At 52.7% G+C, this 20,329-nt stretch overlaps 1 protein-coding gene and 1 long non-coding RNA gene across 2 annotated transcripts; one reads left to right on the forward strand and one right to left on the reverse strand.

Annotated features, from left to right (window-relative positions):
* Nucleotides 1–351: 351 nt before the first annotated feature.
* Nucleotides 352–12,828, reverse strand: LOC148219370 (uncharacterized). Its single transcript, XR_015799806.1, has 3 exons — nt 12,186–12,828; nt 4,475–4,727; nt 352–679 (listed from the first exon to the last, which is right to left on the reverse strand). It is a non-coding gene; the product is annotated as an uncharacterized LOC148219370 (long non-coding RNA).
* On the forward strand, nt 6,896–11,436 carry LOC148219371 (uncharacterized). The gene is made up of 12 exons (XM_088157681.1): nt 6,896–7,016; nt 7,736–7,871; nt 7,961–8,098; nt 8,365–8,479; nt 8,640–8,780; nt 8,965–9,141; nt 9,278–9,433; nt 9,594–9,695; nt 10,044–10,146; nt 10,418–10,474; nt 10,768–10,921; nt 11,259–11,436. Exons 1-12 carry the CDS (start codon nt 6,896–6,898, stop codon nt 11,434–11,436), a joined length of 1,578 nt encoding a protein of 525 aa, XP_088013807.1.
* Nucleotides 12,829–20,329: the final 7,501 nt, after the last annotated feature.

The raw sequence follows: 20,329 nt of genomic DNA on the forward strand, positions 1-20,329 counted from the left end.
CAGGCAGTGTGCCGGCAGCCAAGAGCTCGAGAACGCTGCTTCAGCCCAAGCCCGCCTAGGGCGTGCACCTTTGTTCTCAGAGCTCCGTGCAACAGTCTGCCTCTCTCACAGTTCGAATGGAAAACGAAAGCTTTTCGCCTACGCCCTTCACAGAGATCCGTTGCCAGGACGAGAATGTCTTGCGGCCGGAGCTCGCCCCCGCCGCGAGGAAGCTGCTCTTAGCACCGCATTGCAGGGCCTCGCTCCTTCACTTTACTATGATTTTGAAATTAAAGGGCTCTCAGGCGGAGATATGGGGTTAGGAATAACAGTTCTTTACTGATATGTATATATATATGTTACAAGGGAAAGAAAACACAACAACAATAACTGTGAGATCCACTACACCAGAGCAGAAAACCCAGCAAAGAGTTCTCTCGGGTGTGGACAATTTCCTCTGAGGTCCAGTTACAGTTCTGGTGCTGCCCTGCCAGCCTCTGGTGAGCAGGGAGGAGATGTGGTGATCTCACGTGTCTGGAGGGGTGCTGTGGTGAATTGCGTCTGCGTCCCACATGGGAAGAGCGGAAGGGAGACTCTGGTCACGGATCCCAATGCTCCAAAAGGATGTTCAGGGGGGAGAGAGAGCATCCGAGCAGGGAGGTTGCGGGATCCCACAGCCAGGAAGGCAGCTCCCCCTCGTCTGGAAGGCAGAGCAGAGTTTCTAGTGACTGTCCTTCTCCGAGCCAGACCAGCAAGAGAGCCAGAGCCCGAGATGGAAGGCCCCTACCCTACCTCTCCTTCCCGATGCTCCCCCTCTCGCCACCGCCTGCAAGAGGAGCTGTCACCTTAGCTATCTGATCTTGGGTGTAGCCTGAAACACTTAGCATAACAATGGGGAAAATTCCACAGAAAAAAAAAGGGAAAAATTCAACCCTCAACATCCTCCCTGAAATTCCCATGGAATAATCACATCTAAGGTGTTTTGAATTTTGAATATTCCAGTTCCCCTTCCAAATTCCCACCAAACTGCCACGGAATCATGACATTTTGCGTGTTGAGAATGTAGAATCTTCCAGTTCCCCTTCCAAATTCCCACCACACTGCCACGGAATCATGACATTTTGGGTGTTGAGAATGTAGAATCTTCCAGTTCCCCTTCCAAATTCCCACCACAACCATGGAATAAGAGCATTCCAGGCATTGGGTGTTTCGAACTTTCCAGCTCTCCTCCCAAATTTCCATAGAATAGCTGCATTCCTGGTGTCGGGATTTTCCAATCCTCCATATGCCCTGTTAAATTCCCACTAAACCCTTGGAATAATGGCATTCAGGGTGCTGGGAATTTTGAATCCTCCAGTTCCCTTCCCAAATTCCACTGGAATAATGGCATTCCAGACAACAGGAATTTCAAATCGTCCCTATGCCCTCCCAAATTCCCATGGAATAACAACCATCCAGGCATGGGGAATTTGGAATCGTCTTGTTCCCCTCCCAAAATCCCATGGAATTCCAGCATTCTGGGCATTAGGAATTTAGAATTTGCCACTTCCCTCCCCAAATTCCCAGGGAATTAGGAATTTGGAATCCTCCAACTGCGCACCCAAATCCCTAAGGAATAACAGAATTCCAGGTGTCAGGAATTGAGAATCCTCCATTTCCCCTCTCAATTTCCCGAGGAATAATGGCATTCCAGGTGTCAAGAATTTAGGATACTCTCATTCCCCACACTAATTCCCATGTGATTACAGCATTCCCGGTTTGGGGAATTTTGAACCCTGCAGTTCCCCTCACAAATTCCCATGCAAAAACGGCATTCCAGGTGTTGAGAATTTAGAGTCCTCCTGCTTCCCTCCCAAATTCCCACCAAAACCTTGGAAGGATAGCATTCTAGTCTTTGGGAATTTAGAATTCTCCAGTTCTCCCTTCAAGTTCCCATGGAATAACCAAATTTCAGGTGTTGGGGATTTCGAATACTCCAGTTCCACTCCCAATTTCCCTCCAAACTGCCATTATGCCATGGAATAATGACAATTCGGGTGTTCAGAATTTAATATCCTCCAGTTCCCCTTCAAAGTTCCCACCACAACCATGAAATTACAGCATTTTGGGCCCTTGAAATTTAGAATCCTCCAATTCCTCTCCCAAATTCCCATGGAAATAACCTCATTTTGGGTGTTGGGAATTTCAAATACTCCAGTTCCCCACCCAAAATCCCATGGAATAATGGCATTCCGAGTGTCGGGAATTTGGAATCCCCCATAAGCTGTCCTAAATTCCCATTAAATTCCCAAGGAATAACAACACTCCGGGTATCAGGAATTTCTAATTCCCCATACACCCTTTCAAATTACTTCCGAATTCCCATGGAATAACATCATTCCAGGTATTAGTAATTTAGAAACCTCCAGCTCCCCTCTCAATTTCCGATGAAATGCTGGCATTCCAGGCATCAGGAATCTCAAATCATCCATATGCTCTCCCAAATTTTCATGGGATTACAGCATTCAGGGTATTGGGAATTTCAAACCCTCCAATTTCCCCCTCAAATTCCCATGGAATAACGGCATTATGGGCAGTGAGAATTTAGAACCCTCCAGTTCCATTCCCATATTCCCACCAAGACTATGGAATTACAGCAGTCCGGGCATTGGGAATTTAGAATTCTCCAGTTCCCCTCAGAGACTCCTATGGAATCATGGCCTTCTGGGCACTGGGAATTTGGACTCCTCCAATTCCCCTCCCATATTCCCATGGAATTACGGCATTCCAAGCTTTGGCAATTTGGAATCCTCCAGCTCTCCTCCCCACTTCCCACCAAAACAAATAATGTACCAAAATTGACTCCCCAAAAATACTGCAAAGAAGAAATATTGAGATTCTTGTCGATTTTTTTTTATTTCAATTTTTTCTCTTTTTACCTACCCATGGTGTCCTATGATTCTGATTTAGAGCAAAAAGAGCACTAGACAAAGAAAGCTTTTGTCCTGGGGTACAATGCAAAAATGTGTATTCTATCACCATCTGTTAAAATGTGGGAGGGGTGGTGATCCTTATCTCTGTGGGAGATATCCTCTGCTGATGTGCCATCTGATAAGATCGGGGGATGATCATCGTTATCTTTCCACAACCCATCCTTCCTCCAGAAGATATATTCCATTAATGGGCCATTAAGTCCTATTGTGTGACTGATAAGATTACATCATCCCATTGGGAGATGCCCCAGCCAGGGGCAGGAGCCAAGCCTTTCCTACCTAGATAAAAAACTGGGGTTTGGGACCCGAGGGCAGACCTTTCTACTGGATCCCAGAGGAAAGTCGGACCATTTCACATCATCGCTGAATCTTCAAAGGAAAACTGCACCTTCTACAGGAGCACTGCTTCAACTGAACCACATCTGTCATCCAGGAGGACTGCAGCCACCATTTATACAGACTGCTACCAACACCCTGACTGACAGGGTGTCAGGTTGTATTTCTGACTGTGTCGGTGGTTGTTTCTTTTATATTAGTGCATGTATTTTATTTTTTCTCTTTTCTCCTATACAATTGTATTACTGACTTGGAGTCTCGCACTGGTTTTACTTTCAAACCAACACAGCTTTATAACAAAAAGCCAGGCACTTAGACATGGGAAAGTTTTGATTTTTAATATTTTGAGAGGTTTTTTACCGCTTTTTTCCTTTTCTTTTCAATGCAATTGCATCAAAAGTAATGAGAATGAAAAAAGGCCACAGTCCATCATCATTTTCACCATTTTACAGAAGTTTCCAAAAATATTCCAGAAGGAGGATGGGCAAAAGCAGCACTCTACAAACAGGAGGCAAATTCCAGTCCCATCAGAAAGGAAAAGTGGGATTATCTTGGGGAAAAAAAGACAAACATATTTTTTTTAAACCCCCCAAAATTCCCAAATAAAACCAAAAATGTGGGCCCTCCCAAGCCCTGGTGCCCAGTTGTATTGAAATTTCTTCTATTCCACCTCCAAGTTATTAATTTCCAATGGATCTGTTTGCAATTTTATTTTATTTTCCCCTTATTTTTTCTTCTTAAAAATTCTATTTTTTTCAGTTCCTTTGTGCTTGTTTCCACTGCAATCTCCATATTCCCTGTGGTATCCAGGATTTTTCAGGATCCACATTGTGTCCTGCCTCTCTTGCCCATACCCAGCCCCATGAAATCACAACAAAATATCCCAAAAAAACCCCTCGGAAGACGGAATCAGCACAAGGTACATCAGCACCGTCATTGGAGTGTTCCTAGACAAATGGGCCTAATATCCGGGATGAGCATTCACTGTCTAGATGATCCATGAATTCCGGCAATGTGGAGGTGGAGAAAGCTGCTAAAATTGGGATTTTGCCATTCCAGGAGCATTTTTTAGTTAGGTTTTATTCCCATGGTGTATAAAATCCTTCCCAGTTTTAGCCAGTCCCTTTGGAATGCTGCACATGGCTCACCTGGGCTGGAAAAAACTTGGAAAATCCTTGATCACATACCTGAGGGACAGGTTTGTTAATCCTGGCTCATCCCAGGAACATCCGTTTCTCAATCCAGGATGGATGGATTACAGAACTCCTCAGGCCTGGAGCAGCTATGGCACCCCCCAAAAAACCTGAATTCCTGGATCATTTTCCATCAGGAAATCGGGTTAATTAAAATCCAGGTTGATTTGCCAGGGTTGCAGTCCTCAGCAGTCCAGTGATTCTGGTGATCCAAATCCCAGGAATGATGCAAGAGGGTTGGTATCTCCTGGAAAAGAGGGTTTTATGGTTTATTCCTTGGAACCTCAAGTGCTGCGATGCTGGCACATCCTGGCTTTCTCATCCCCCTCAGATAAATCTGCTCCAAATCCAGCTTTTTTCCTACCATGATTCAACTCCTCCAGATAAATCCACCACCACATTTGAGGAATTTCCTGCCAACTCCAAACACAGGAAGTTCACTCATTGCCAATTTGCAGTTCTGGGCTCATCGAGGCAGGAATGGGGAACATTTTGGGGGTCAAATCTCAGTTCATCTAACTCCCTACTAAGTCATCATGTGCCCCAGCAGAGGAGCCTTGTGCTCCTTGTCCTCAGCCAGCCCAGCCTGGGCACCTTGGGGATGTCCCCACCCTCCTACTGGGGGGCTGTCCCGGCCTCGAGGGCTTCAGCTGCAGGGCTGGGAGAGGCTTTGGGGAAGCGCCAGAGCAGCCGGGTGTCAGGAACAAGGCGGCTGCCTGGGGGCAGCTTATGGCCTCTGACACCCAATTCCTCAGGGCTCCCCACCACAGCCCCTCAGGTGCCTCCTGTCACCTTGTAGCCTCCTGGCACCCACTCCCTCACATGCACCCCTCGTACCTTCCCCTTGTCCCATCAGGGCCTCCACAGCCCCTCATCCCTTCACAGACCGTTGTGACACAGTGCAGCATGGTTACCGTGGAACGGAACGGAACAGGGTATCCAAGGACCCCTTGTAACACGTGGTGACATAGGAGCTGGCGGTGACACGGCCACGCCAGACTGCTCGGAGCACGCGACGGGACAGGACGCGCCAGAGCAGTGCTGTGAGGAGCCCCTGCACAGTGCACTCGTTTGTGCCTGACCCGGAGCTTTTCCAAAGCTTTATTCCTGCCAGTCACCTCGAGGGCAGACCACAGGGCCTGGTGATCTGTGGCCTTCCTGAGTCTGCTATTCTGCAGGTGCCCTTGAGGGCAGAGTGTGGGACTTGGTGCCCCACAGCTTCTTCGAAGCATCGCCATCCCTGCCGCAGCTGCCCTCGAGACCAGATTGAGGGATTTGCTGACCACAATCCCTGACGAGGAGTCTCTCATCATTGTGGTATGAATGTTTTAGACCAGAGTGCAGGACCTGCTGTCCTGTACTCGTCCCAGGAGATCAGTCTTGCAGGTGCCTTCCAGGCATGACTGCAGGACTTGCTGACTCGGAGCTTTGCTGAGGCATCTCTCCTGTCAGTAGCCATCAATCCAGTCTCTGACATGGAGCAGAGACCCCCAAGAGTGCCCAAGCTGTCCAGGGTGAAGAAGGAGGAGGAGGAAGAAAGCCCTGGAGCTGCCTCAGCAAAGGACACTGAAGAGGTGGTGCCGTTCCAGCCAGCACAGGAGGGTGAGTGGCAGAGCTGGGCCACAGGGCTGATGGCTGCTGCCACCTTGGCCCCATTCCACCCCACCCACTGTGGACATAGCCAGGGACAGGACGGAAGAGGGGCTGAGCAGACACCCCGCAGCGGCCGTGCTGCTCCATCCGCTGGGGCATCCCAGGGCTGTCCCTGCCTGGGCAGCGCAGGGCTGGGCTGTGTTCTCCGGCCTCTCCCGCAGCCCCTCAGCTCTGGCTGCGCTCACTCTTTGCCAGGGACAGCCATGGACCCGACACAAGAGCAGGAACCCACTGGTGGCCGCTTCCGCAGAACAGCGCAGGTACCTGCAGCCATCCCCAACTGGGCTGGGCCTGCTGTCACTGCTCAGCCTAACTCCATGGAACATCCCTGTCTTCCTGCCCTTCTCCTATAGCTGGTTTGCGAATTCCTCAAGAGAATTCGGGAGGAGGAGACCGTGGGCACTGGGGTCAGAGCATACCCACACATCTTCAAATCCAAGGCCAGTGCTGCCCTGCTGGATATGCTTGTAGAAGAGGGTTTGCCAAGTCCAAAGCAAGTAAGCAGCCTGTGACCAGGGTTTGATCCTCCCAGGAATTCCTTGGCCTCTCAAGCCACTAGGGCCTCCTGGTCCCTGTAAGCCTTTGAGGCCATTCCAGTGTGGTGGGAAGGGAAGCGCTTTTCTGGGAAAGCTGGGGACATTACTCCCTCTGGCAGCTTTCCAAGTCTCCTCGTGCCTCCTTCAGGTGCCTGCCATGGTTAGGTACATCCACCAGTGGCTCATGGCAAATCAGTTTGCTGAGCACAGGCTGGACAGAACCCTGATGGATCTCACCGAGGCACAGCCCAATGATGTGGTGATGACTCTCCTGCGTGTGGCCCCATCGTGTGACAGGTATGGGGCCCACCTGCCCAGAGGGCTCAGGGTTCACCAGCCCAGACCCTGTACAGACCGTTCCAGGTGTCTGAACAACAGAGAGTTCCAGGCTCTCTGGCTGCTCCCTTTCCCAGCCCTGGCATGTCAGCCCCTGAGCCTGCTGTCATGCTCCCTCCCTGGCCCTCAGGGGCCTGTCCCCACAGGGCTGGGCTGCCTGGGTGTTGCCAGCGAGGGGCAGTGGGCAGAGGCAGAGCTGGCAGCCAGCTCAGCTCCCCGCTGCTGCCCAGGCAACAGTTCTGTGTCTGAGACTGCCCTGAGACAGAGCTCTGGCCCCACAGAGCTGCCATGACCATGTGGAAGACAATCTTGTGCTCGAGCAGGATTGCGAAGCTGGCACAGCTGAGACTCCTGGACGTGATGCGGAGCTGGCCAGAGCACAGCACATGCACATCTGATGGGGACAGAACGGGTGTCTTTGCCCTGGCTGTGAGTTTTCTGGAAGTGGCCTTTGCTCACCCCAAGGCCGCCTCTCCAGCAGCTCTCCACCCGGGTCCTTTCCCCTCTGCATCTCCCTGTCTCAGGTGCTGGGCTGAATCCTGGCCTAGGGGCAGCTTCAGGGCCACCAGGCCCGGTGCTCCCCCTGCGTCTCCCCTGGTCTCTCCTTGCCATGCTCGGGCCCTGCCGCACCGACACCTCGGCACTGAGCGCTGTCTCGGGGTGCTTTGTCCTTTGCAGGCAACTCTGGTGATGTGGGAGATCCTCCATCTACCCTGTGTCCCACATACAGTGCCGATGTATTTTCCCCGCCTATTTGTCCACCTGCTCTTCCAAGTGTTCTTCAGCACTCTGGATACACCAGAGGAGGTCAATAGCTTCTGGAAGGGATGCCAGGAAGAACACGGCCTTGCCAGCAACCCCAAAAGGTTCACCAGGCCAGTCCTTCTGTCCCTGCCATGTCCCCAGGGAAGGAGCCAGTGCTCCCAGCATGGCCTCAGCTTTGCTCTGCACACAGGTTTGCAGTGCGGACACTGAAGTTCCTGCTCTGCCAAACGCAGTATAAGGATGTGGCGACAGCAATGGAGCACAACAATGGCTGGAACATGCTGCTGTGTGCTGACCTCCACTACTGTGGCATGGGTCTGCTGGCCAGGTGAGATCCCCCTCTCCCCTCTGCCCACGGCATATGTGCTCTGTACCCAGGGTACCCCACACAATCCCGTGGTCTTGGGTCAGAGGGCCTTGTTACCGAGGGATGGCCAAGCAGACAGAAAAGGCTGGGAGAGGAGGGTGCCCAAAAGGAACTGCCTCTCAAATGGCCCAGGCCCCCTTACAGGATGGTGGGCAAAAACCAAGACTCCGGGAGTCAATCCTGGGAGAGGTTTGTCCCCCTGGCTCACAGTCCTTTACTCCTGCCAGGGAGATGTCCCGTGTCTCCCGACCCTTGTGTTCCCAGATCTTTCACTACTTGCTCCGCCTTCTCAGCACACAAAAGGCATCCTGGGATCTGCCTGCCCTGGCATTCCTTGTGGAGGTGAGCCTGATGGCCAGCGCTGCCTCGCTGAGCTCCCTCCCAGTTCTTTGTCCTCTCATCGCCACAGCTGCCCAAGCCCCGTGCTGCTGTCTGGGCCCAGCACTGTGCAGTTCTGGGCTCCTGCTGGCCGGGTCCCCTGCCACTGCCCTGTGCCTTTCAGATCCTGAAATACCAGGACCTGAGTGAACAAAGCGGGAAATGTGTCCTACAAATCTTGTCACGGCACCTGAGGAGCAAGTGCAGGGAGAGGCGATGCCTGGCGCTCAGGGCCCTTCTGCAGCTCATTGACGATCCCTCCATGGTGAGAACGGGGCAGTTGCTGAAGCTGTGCTGGGAAAAGCAGCCCCTTGGGCTTCGGGTGCTGAGGCAGCTGCTCCCAGCTCTCCTGCCTCCCTGTTCAGCTGCCCCTGTGCTTCAGGACAGGCCTTTGGCCTCTGCGGCCTGAGGCAGCAGGGTGGTGTTTCCCAGACTTTTGTTCCGCACAGGCCAAAAAAATGTGCAGCCTGACTGAAAGTCTTCTGGAGCTGCTGCGGGACACAAACGGCGAGATAGTTAGGATGACAGTCATGGCACTCAGCTTTATAGTCTTGGAAAACACCATGCTGATACCCAGCCATATTGCCATGCAGCTGACTGAGGTGCTCCTGCCACTCTTTGACCATGTAAGGTTCTGTGCCCCCAGCCACAGCCACTGGGTGTGACTCGGACACTTGGCGGTGCCCTGTGGATTTGCAGGCCAGCGTCCAGATGAGCCCTGAGCACACGATGCTGAAGTCTTTTTTCCTTCCTTTCATACAGGAGAATAGCCAGGTGCAGCAGGTGTCCATATTAATCTTTCAAACACTGCTGACTCTTCTACTCAAGAAAGAAAAAAAGGCCCTGAAGACACATGTGCAGCAGAGCCTGCTCCCTCTCTTCTTCCACTGCCATGATAAGAATCCACATGTGGCAGAGGTGAGGACTCGTGGGCTGCTGGTGTCCCCCTGGGAGGGGCTGGGCTGCCTCTCCTGCCCTGGCACCTCCCGGGCTGCAGCCTCCTGCAGGCCTTGGCACAGGGATGTGGCTCCTGTGCCCTGAGCTGCGGTGCCATCTACACATCTCTGCTGCTCTCCAGGCCTCTCGGGAAACCCTGCTCTGCGCAGCCAAGTTCCTGAAGAGGAGGAATCTCGAGATGCTGCTGAAGCAGGAGCAGCTGTTGCAGTTCGCCGAGTGCCTGGTAAGGAGGGCCTGGAAGTGCCAGGCTCAGCCTGGAGAAGCCCCCTGAGCGCGGTGCTCACTGAGTGCGCTTGGCAGCTGTGACCCTGCCCAGTGCTGCACGCGGGGGCCGCACGGGCTCTTCTCCAGGCTCCTGTGGGCCCGAGCCGGGTGCCGACGGAGCCCCGGCCCAGCGGGGCGGGGCAGCACCGCGGCTCCCCGGGCAGCACCCGGCCCTCTGCCCCCTGCCGAGCCCGGCACCAGCGGCTGCTGGCCGCGCCTCAGGGCTGTGCGGGCAGCGGAGGCCGGGGCCTGGCAAAGGGACACAGCCCGGCCCGGCCCGACCCTTCCCTCCCGCCGCTGTCTCTAGCTGGCAGAGGACAGGAGCCGAGCGGCCGAGCACCTGCGGCAGGCCCTGCCGTACCTGCGGAGCCCACAGGAGCCCCTGCGAGAGGCGGCCATCAGGTTCATGGGTGAGCCCCGGCTCCCTCCCCGCCCCTCCCCGCCGCAGCTTGGCCCCAGCCCCGCCTGCTGCCCAGGCCGCGGCATCCGGGCCCGGCGCAGTGGAGCCCCGGCTGCCCTCGGGGCTGCTGCCGCCCTGTCACAGCCGTGCCCTTGGGCGTCAGTATGCGGCAAGGGCCCGGGCTGAGCCCTGCCGGGCCAGGAGGGCGTGTGGCCACAGGGCTGGCAGCTGGCAGGCAGCTGTGCCGCTGGGCAGAGCCATGACACGCTCTGTCTTCCCAGCGCTCGCCGGGGCACTCATGAGGGGGAAGAAGGAAGAGCTCCAGGTGCTCAATGAAGGTGAGCGAGGACAGCGGGCTGGCAGCGGGGGCTGGCAGGAGGAGCTGCAATCCCTGTCCCGGCGGCGGAGGGCTCTTCCCTGTGCGGACGGTGGTCCACACGGCGTGGGCAGAGCACACAGACATTTCAGGGGCACGTGGGGGATTCGTGGCCAGCAGCTTTGGGCTGATCCCAGTGGTCCCTGCTCCCTGCTGGCCATGGCTGGAGCAGGCTGGGATGTCCCTGGCATGGGATTCTCGTTGTGTCCCCACAGGTCCAGGCTCTCACTGTGGCCCTGTTCTTCTCTCTTCCAGCCGTTGAAGAGATGGCAGATAACACCAGCCTTGCCATCGGAAGCCTGGCAATTCAAACCTGGTGCATGCTCCGGGCAGTGGAGCGGCCTCGCATCTCCGTGTTCCAGAGGCTGCGAGATCAGCTCCGCCGGGCATGGAATTCACGGCCTCGTCTGTCAGGCCTCGGCCATCTGTCCTGCTGGAGATCTGCATTGAGCTGATCTGGGAGGCTCTGTGTTCGGTGGCCACCCGAGCCAGTTGGATTTGCTTTTTCTCCAAGACTGTTCATTTCTTCTTTTTCTTTAGTTTTAGGATAGAAATATAGGATGTGTTAGAATAGACAGATTCCCAGGAGCTTTCTTTTGCTGCCAAGGGTCTGCAGGGCACTGGGGAAGAGGGGGAGAAGGGTGCTTGTGCTCAGCAAGCTGCCCAGGCATGTAATGTTGTAGGGAAAATGGCCAGATGCCCCTTGGCCTTTGGTGGTTCTGCTGACGCCTTTCTGCTGGTGACAGAGCGGGTGGGCAGGGGCTAGAGCTGCGGGAATTCCTGCGAGACCGATGCGTGGAGATGGCCACGACCCCTGTTCCAGCTGGGAACCACCATCAGTGTCCTCCTGCCCAGGTGTTGCTGGCTGGATTGCTGAGAGCTCCTGTGGTGTCTCATGATTGGGCTCCTCTGGAGCTGCAGTGAGGCTGCAGTGCTGCTGCCGGGCAGGTTGGTCGGGCTAGGGGAGACCCTGGGGGGACAGGCACTGGGCGGCCATGAAGGGATGAGTGGCTATGGAGGCCCCGATGGGACAGGGCATTGGGAAGGCACGAGGGGGATGTTTGAGTTGTGCTAGGAGGCTACAAGGGCAGAAGAGGCACCTGAGAGGCTGGGAGCAGTGGGAAGCCCTGAGGAACTGGGTATCAGAGGCCATAGGTAGCTCCCAGCCAGCCGCCTTGTTCTCACACCTGCCTGCTCTGGTGCTTCCCCAGAGAAGAAACAGGGGCTGTTTTGCAGCCGTTCCCAAGGGAGAATGGAAGGGTGCCCTCCCTCTGGTCTCGCTTGTCTTTCTGACTGGGTTGGAGGCAGGGGCTGCGATTCCTCACTTGTGGGGACCAGAACCACACCCAGGATCCCGGCACTGCCTGACAGTGCTCTGGACACTGGCAGGGTCATGTGTCCGAGTCTCGGGCACTGTGCTGATGCTTCATGTGTTCTTTGGCACACCCAAAGCTCCCTGTTAAGCCCTGATGGTCTCTGGTTCTGCCCTCTTTCTGACCCTGTGCAGTGATGAAGCATTGCTGTGGTTTCAGGAAGCTATTCTTGAAACCTTCCAGCATTCCAAGCTCCTTTCCTCTCTGTGCATGCTTGCCATGGAATCCCTCCCAGCTGCGTTCAGAGCATACTCAGGTTGGCTTTTCTAAAACCCAGGGCTTCAGGGTGCTGAGCAAGACCTTTAACTCCACAGTGTTGTGGAACTGGACCTTCAGCACAGAGACGTTTCCAGCGTGACCTGTCCTCGTTCCTGTGAGTGTCTGCAGAAAGCACGGCACGGAAGAGAACAGCAGGAGGGGCCTGCGTGTCCCAGGGCTCTGGATTTGCACCACTTGAGCTCCACAGCGATGCAGGCAAAGTGAAGAAGCCAAACTGTTTATTGATGGAAGGTGAAGCAAGGAGATGATCTGGAAGAGAAAAAAGGGGATGGGGAGGGTGTGAAGGCTGGATGGAGGGAGCAGGCAAAACGGACAAATACTGGAAAGAAAAAAAAGAGGATGGGCAGTGTCTGAAGGCATGTTCCTGCTACGCTAAGTGTTGCACGTTGAATTGGATGTTGTATGAAATCATTTGCCAAAGGAGCTCGGTTTTCTGTATTTTTCCAGTATGCTTTTGTGTCGTTTTGACCTCTTGAGAATATCTGGCTGGGGTTTCTACTCTGCACCAAACTCGAGTAAAGGAACCTTTGCTCACCCTCAGCATTTCAGTGTTCTGGGGTGTTACAGGCGCGCAGGCTCAGCACGGCCTCTTGTTTCCATGAGGCCCTGCTGTGTCACACTGGCCCTTGGTTCCATGAGCATCTGGAGTGTCACACAGCTTGATGACATTTGTCCTTGCTGCCTCTCCCATCCCAGTGCTCCAGGAACAGCCCCGAGCCACCTGTGAGGGACAGGCCCTGCTGGCCCAGGCCTGGGCTCAGGCCTTGGCCTTTCTGCTTCCTCCAACCAGCCCAGGCCTTGCTCAGCATTGCAGTTCCCTGCTCACAGCCTCAGGCTCCTGCAATCCTGGCCTCAAGGATCTGCTCTCACCACTCCCTGGGGAGCCTTTGGCAGTCCCTGCCCTCAGTGGGGCCAGTGATGCTCCAAGGGACTTGGAGTTTTGCTTCTGACTCCTTGAGCAGCTTCTTCAACCTTCTCTCAGTGCCTGGGGCTCCTGGACTCAGCCCCAAATCCACCGTTGGGGATCATTAAAATACAGAAAACCCTCAGGAGCTCTTTGTCTTCTTTCCAATGTCTTCCAGTCTCCAGGCCTTGTGCAGCTGCTTGGAGTCACTTTGGAGTTCTCTTAAGGAGGAAGATTTCAAGGTACAGCTCATGATTTTCAGTTTTATAAAAGGGAGTAAATTTCTTTTTCAGTTCCAAGAAGAAGCAACTTAGGCATGCCCCAGGTGATCTTGATGCTGAATGTCTCCTTAGGAGGTGTGGGCCCACAGAAGAATGAGCCCCTTGCAGGCTGACCCTGTTTGGACAAGCTGCTCCCCAAGCCCAGCCTCACCATGTCTGACATGGCCCAGCTGGGACTGACATGCCTGGCCCTGCACCAGAAGCCCTTCCCCCTGAACTCTGCAGCTGGCTGTCCCTGCCCACTGCACCATGTCCCACGTGCTCTCTTCAGGGCTCTGCCTGCATCCAGGCCCAGGACAAGTATTCCTGTTTGTGAGGAAAGAAGGGAAAAGCCTGAGCAGGTTTCCTAAACGACAAATCCCCACTGTAGAAGCACATGCTGAGTACAGGCTGCCTGGAATGATGACACCTTTCTACTAGGGACAGTGGGACCAGAAATGATGTCTGGATGCAGAATTCTCGGAGTCTTGCAGCTGAATTCTCTGTCCTTGTCCTTTCCCTGCATCTCTGTTGCAGATGGAAGCTGCTGGTGCCTTTCTCAGCTGTGACCTGTCTTTTGAATGCAGACAGATGTTCCCAGGTGTGTTAAGCAGGTGCTGCTCAATGTTTATGCAAAGCTTTGGTGTGCTCATGGAACCAAGGGGACCCTTGTGACACAGCGGGGGCTGATGGAACCAAGGAGACAATTGTGACAGTTCAGAGCCTCACAGAAACAAGGCTCCATTGTGACGCTGAAGGCAATTACGGAATCCACATCACTGTGACACAGCCGGGCCACATGGAACCAATGGTCCCTGATGACAATGCAGGTCCAAGGAGACCATGGTGACACTATGGGACTGCATGGATCCAAGGGGCCACTGTGACACTGAAGAACTTCATGGAAGCCAGGGTGCAGTGCGACACAGCGGTGTCTGATTGGAAGAAAAGGAACCACTGCTGACAGCCCAGAAACTCCTGGAACCAAGGGGCTGTGGTGACACAGCAGGGCCACATGGAACCAAGGAGACCTGTGACATTTAGGAACCTCATGGAACCAAGAGTCCACTATGACACTGCAGAAACAAGGAGACCATTGGGACGTTGTGGAAGCTCACAGAACCAAGCAGCCCTTGTGACACTCCAGGGCCTCGTTGAAGCAGGGAGACCACTGTGACAGTCCAGAACCTCATGGAGCTAAGGCTCTCTTGTGACACAGCAGGCTCCCATGCAACCAATTGTCCATTGTGACAATGCAGATCCCAGGAGACCATGGTTACACTACGGAAGCTCATGGAACCAAGGGTCCATTGTGACAAAGCAAGGCCTTGTGGAACCAAGGAGAGCATTGTGACGTAATGGAACCTCGTGGAACCAAGGGTCCGTTGTTAGAGTCCAGAACCAGGGACACCATTGTGACAGTCCAGAACCTCATGGGACCAAGATTCCCTTGTTACACAGTGGCACTTGATGGAACCAAGGAGCCACTGTAGCACAGCAAAGCTGCATGAAACCTATGGTCCATAGTGCTACTGCGGATCCAGGGAAACCATGGCGATACCACGGAACCTCACGGAACCAAGGGTCCAGTGTGACCCAGCAGAACCTCTTGGAATCAAGGCACCCATGTTACACTATGGAACCTCATGGAGCCAAGGGTCCGGTGTGCCATTGCGGGGCCTCACTGGAGCAAAGGACATGGTTGATGGGACAGAAGCTCATGGAAACCATGGGCTATTGGGACATTGCAGAGCCTCATGGAACCAAGGAGACCACTGTGACACTGAGGAAGCTTATGGAAGCAAGCAGCCACTGTAGAACCAAGGAGAGCACTGTTGACAGTACAAAACCTCCTGGAACTGAGAGGCCATTGTTCTACAGCGAGGCCTCGGGGAACCAAGGGGCCATGGTGACACTGTGGGGGCCTCCTGAAGCAAATAGTCGTTGTGACACGGCGGGGCTGCTTGTAACCAATTGTCCATCGTGATACTGCAGATCCAAGAGACCGTGCTGACACTATGGCAGTTCATGGAACCGAGAGGCTGTTGTGACACACCAAGGCCTCGTGGCACCAAGGAGAGCATTGTGGCAGTGCAGAACCAAGGAGGCCATTTTGACAGTACAGACCCAAATGGAACCAAGGGTCCACTGTTATCCAGCAGGGCTTCGTGGAACCAAGGGGCCCTCGTGAAAGTGTGCAAGGGGCATAATGGAGTCAGGGACACCACTGATACTGAAATCTGCTGGATAGCAACTTTTGAACACAGTTTTGAGGATCTGAGAGCAGGTATTCTTTATTACACCATGGTGGTCACTTGGGCAATCCTTCATCTACTCGAGTGCACTGGCCACCAGGCAATCGGAGCTTTTATCACTCACACTGATGATGTATTCATTAGTTAACCCCACCTGGAATTTATTTGCCATAATTGCATCCCTTCTCACAAGTCCTTCTATGGTTTCCAAAGAACCAAAGTGTGTCTTCAACATGCACTGTCCTTTTTAGGTGACTGCTCTTTGATCCCCACTTTTGAGGAAGGGCAATATTATTGTTGTGTATAACTTCTGCTTTTGTCAGCCTTGCAGAGCTGAGCTGACATTCTCCTTGCGTTTTGTGCACGCTCCGTTTGCCTCGGCTACATCCTTTGTGCGTTTCTCCAAGGCTGTGCTCTTCTGTTCTCTGCCCTTGGTAAGTGTAAATGTTGTTCTGTTCTCCTGTCCTTGTCACAATGCTCCCCCCACGAGGCGTGTCTGCAAGCCCCTCCAACCCATGGACTTGGGGTGGGCAAGTGTTCCTGAGGGAACAGGGATGGGACAGCTGGGCTGGACTGGCCCAAGGGATGTTCCATTCCATGTCACACCACGATCAGCAATCAACTGGGAGAAGCAGGGGGATGGGGGATGGGGGGGGGCATGTCACCATCTGCCAACACAGGCCAGGGATTGTTCAATCTCAGAGGTGCAAACAGGCAAATAGCGGGGGACAAATCAGTTTATTCAACAACAGCAATGCATTTTTATTGAATGCCAAACAATTCAGTTGCAATAGAGGGGAGAGATATAAGAAACAGAGTATAGAGAGAGAAAAGGAGGGGAAGGGGGAAGTAGCTACCAACAGACGAGGCCAACGTCATGGTGGGCCAGCCAATGGAAGGGTGGCCATCCGTGGGGAGTACTCAGGGTCTTCTCCAGAGGATCGCTCTTTTATAGTCCTTTTCCAAAGCGAGTGGCTTGTGGCCAAGAGGCGGGGAGATTTCTGGAGCATTGTGTGGTGCTCCAAGAGACAGGTGCGGTCGTGCAGTACATGCAGGCTTCAGCTGGTACCATGACAGCAGAGTCCAGTGATCACAGCACACCTGCAAAGAGTCCCTTGGCAAGCACCCACCTCAAGCAGGCCAGAAAACCATTGTCCAGAGTCAACCTGGGCGGGGGTCCTTGAGGTCTTCTTGAGAGGGTCATGAGGCAAAAATGAGAGAAACTTCACAATGACCCTTAGAGTGGTACATGAGAGGCAGCCCTCAGGAAACGGTGGCCACCCAGAGCTGTTACTCCTAGCAGATTTTGGCTGGGAGCAAGCCTTGTATGTAGTGCTTTTTCAGGGGGAATATGAGTTTCAGCCGTGGGAACGTGCAAAAGGGGCTGGTACTTTTCCATAGGAAGGAAAGCACAGAGCCTCAGTGCTCCAGGAGCTGATGAGAGGCAGTCCTCAACATTCCAGGATCAGCTAGCCTTGCCAGGTGGCCCCCAGGAGGCCAAGTCAGCCAGATCTGTTCCATGTCCCCTTGGTTCCATGGGGCCCCACGGTGTCACAATGTTCTCTTTGCTTCTGCAGGGTCACAATGGCCCCTTGCTTCCATGAGGCCCTGCAGGGTCACACTGGCCCTTTGGTTCTCAGGAGCCCCACAATGTCACAATGGTTTCCATGATTCCATGGGGCCTTGCAATGCTACAATGGTCTCCATGGGTCCACGGTGCCCTGCAGGATCACAAGGGCCCTTGGGCTGAACGAGGCCCTGGAATGCAACAGTGGCCTCTTGGTTCCACAAAGCCCTGCTGCTTCACACTGGGCCCTTGGGACCATGCAGCCCAGCAGGGCCACAGTGATGTCCTTGGGGCCACAGAGTCCCCACAGTGTCACAATGGTCTCCATAGGAAGGAAACAACCGAGCCCCAGTGTTGCAGGGGCAGATGAGGGGCAGTCACCAGACGCCAACCACAGTCAGATTAGACATTGCTGGCAAATTTTCTCTGGGAGTAATCCTCGGATAGATGTCATTTTAGAGGCAGAATAGCAATTCCAGACATGGACATCTAGACGAGAAGGACGGTTGTTTTCCATAGGAAGGAAAGCATGGAAGAGTGTCGTTACAGGGGCAGATGAAAGGTGTCTCTCAGAAGCCAAGGCCAGGCAGACCTCTCTCGTCTGGTAGCTTTTGTCTGAAAGCAACCCTTGGATATAGGCAATTTCAGAGCTAGAATCCTAATCTTGGCCATTTCTGCATTGAGAAGAGAGACTTTTTTCCATAGGAAGGAAAGCACAGAGCCCGAGTGTTTGAAAGGCAGAACAGTAGACAGGGGGCTCCTGGGAGGCCCTGCCAGCCAGATGTGTTTGTCCTGGCAGCTTTTGTCACAGAGAAGTTCTTGGATCTCCAGTATTTTGGAGGCTGGGTCTCGATTTGGGCCACGGACACCTTGAGAATAAGGAGGGTTCTTTTCCATTGGAAGGAAAGCACTGAGCCCCAGTGTTCCAAAAGCAGGAGAGAGGCAGACCCCCTCTGCTGAGTAGCTGGTTGGCTTACATAGACCAGCCAAATACCAGGAAATCCAGATGGCAGCAAGAATCTTGTAGACTACTCCCGCTGTTCATTTAAATTCTGGAGAAGTCACGTGAGGTATCACATTCTCTTGAAAGAAGTGTCTATCATCTCGGACATTTTAGAATGGGCTCTTAATATTGTCATCAGTTTTTGGCTAGACTTTTTAGTATGCAAATTCAAATTCAAATGATCTGAATTGATAGAACTTCAAGAATTTTTTTTCCCAGAATCGAAGTATGATGGAGTTCCATAGGGAGAATCTTAATCTTAGTTATTCTATTCCATCTCACATCATGGCTGGGGGCAGGGAGAAGGGAGTATCTTTGGGGGACAATGGGTTCCGGTGTAGTCAGTAAGCTGGGCAGAGGAGCCATCAGGTATTGTCTGTTGTTGGGGGGGGATTCATGTGAACTCTTCCTTTCTTGTACCCTGCCACTAGTATTGTTGCTAAAATTGTTTGTTTTCTCATCCAAGTGACAAAATCAGCACACTTAATGAGGGATGAAGAGGGAGCAGCGACCTCAGAACAGGAGGAAGAAGAAGCAGAGCCTGCTGTCCTCCAGAAGAAAAAAACACTACCAGCCAGCTTTGCATCATCTGTGAACTTCCTGGGCATGTACTCTATCCCCTTGTCCAGATCACTGAGCAAGATATTAAACAGGACTGGGCCCAAGACTGAGCCTTGGGGACCAGCTGGATGAACTCTATTTCCCACCACTCTGTGGGCCTGGCCATCACCCAGTTTGTCACCCAGCAAACAGCCCACCCATGCAAACCATAAGCAGACAGTTTCTTCAGGAGAATGATGTGAGACTCATTGCAAAAAGGATCAGGGAGATGCCTAGGAAGAGTCTCAGGTGAATCCAGGAGACTATAGTGGAGGACTATTCAGTTTTCCAATCAATTTGCTTAAAAAACTCTACAAAACCGTATTAAAAAACCAATCAAACACACAAAAAAAGCAGACCAAACAAACACACAAAACCCCCGACCAATAATCCCCAAAGAGACAAAAGAAGCCCCCAAAAAAGCCCCCAAAAAAGCCCCCAAAAAAACCCACCCAAAACTGAAAAAAAACCCCAAACCCAACACAAAAAATCAGGGTGAAGGTTTTTAGTAACTTTAAAAATAACAAAACAAAACAAAAAAACCCCAGAAAGTCACATTTCTAAAGTAGTGCTGTCCCAGCCTCTTCTCTCAGCAGGGAGGACATCCTGAAGTGGAGCCAGTTGGAAGAAAGCGGGACGGGGCAGCACCTGGGCCATTGTCACAGGACGGCCCCGTGGCTGCCCCATTGCCAAAACCTGGACACATAAATCAAACACAGGTATGCACATGTGCTTAGACACAGCAAAAATATATTTGTCTGAAAAGAATACTGGTCCATTTCTATCACTGGAAAGAGCATAATGCCTCGTCTCAGCTTTCTTTTCAGTCATTACAAATGTTTCGAAAATAAAGGAGTGCAGAAAATGGAAATATCCAAGATCAACATGAGGACCAGTAACAAAGATTCCATTTTTGAAACTGCATTGGGAATCCTCTGCAGAAATTGACTCAGAGCTCTAAGATTTACAAAAAAGACCAAGAGGAATGGAGTCAATACAACACAGTGTCTGGAGACTTCAGCTGGTTGCCTTGATTTCTCAAATATGATGGAGGAAGCACCTTAGCAACTACAGCTGCCAGTTCTCTCAGGGCCCTGACATGCCTCTGGGTGGGTCCCATGGTCTTGCATGCTCAGGTTCCTCAAGTGGTCTGAAAGCTGACCTGCTACTATGGGTTAGAATCAAGTCCACCAGTCCAATAACCTGAGAGATGTGGAAATAGTGACTGGCAGTAAAAATTGAGACCAACACTTGTTGAGTACCTCAGCCTTCTCCTTGTCTGTTGTCACTAGTCCTGTCTGGCTTATGGGGGTGGGGGGGGAATAGGGGAGGTGTGATAGGTTTCTTTTCATCTTCCTTTTCCCACTGAAATACCCGTAGGTGCCTTTATTATTCTTAGTTTTGGCATGCTTTTCCAAATTCAGCTTCAACTGAGCCTTAGCTATACTGATCCCATCCTCACACACTCATGTGTTACCACTGTATTTTTCCCGTGATTTGTCTCGCTGTGTATCGTCTGCATATTACCTACTTGCATCACATCTATTAATTTTCAATAACCTTCTGGCTTTAACTT

This window comes from Sturnus vulgaris, unplaced genomic scaffold, assembly GCF_052056855.1.
Source record: "Sturnus vulgaris isolate bStuVul1 unplaced genomic scaffold, bStuVul1.hap1 Scaffold_141, whole genome shotgun sequence".
In the NCBI taxonomy this organism is placed as follows: Eukaryota; Metazoa; Chordata; class Aves; order Passeriformes; family Sturnidae; genus Sturnus; species Sturnus vulgaris.

What these genes read in the sequence shown, in the direction of transcription:
- LOC148219371 (XM_088157681.1), top strand. Translation starts at nt 6,896, where the DNA reads ATGGATCTCACCGAGGCACAGCCCAATGATGTGGTGATGACTCTCCTG. An exon ending in GGTTCACCAGCCCAGACCCT is followed by an intron (nt 7,017 to 7,735) that starts GTACAGACCGTT and finishes TCCCACATACAG; the next exon opens with TGCCGATGTATTTTCCCCGC. An exon ending in TGCAGTTCGCCGAGTGCCTG is followed by an intron (nt 9,696 to 10,043) that starts GTAAGGAGGGCC and finishes CGCTGTCTCTAG; the next exon opens with CTGGCAGAGGACAGGAGCCG.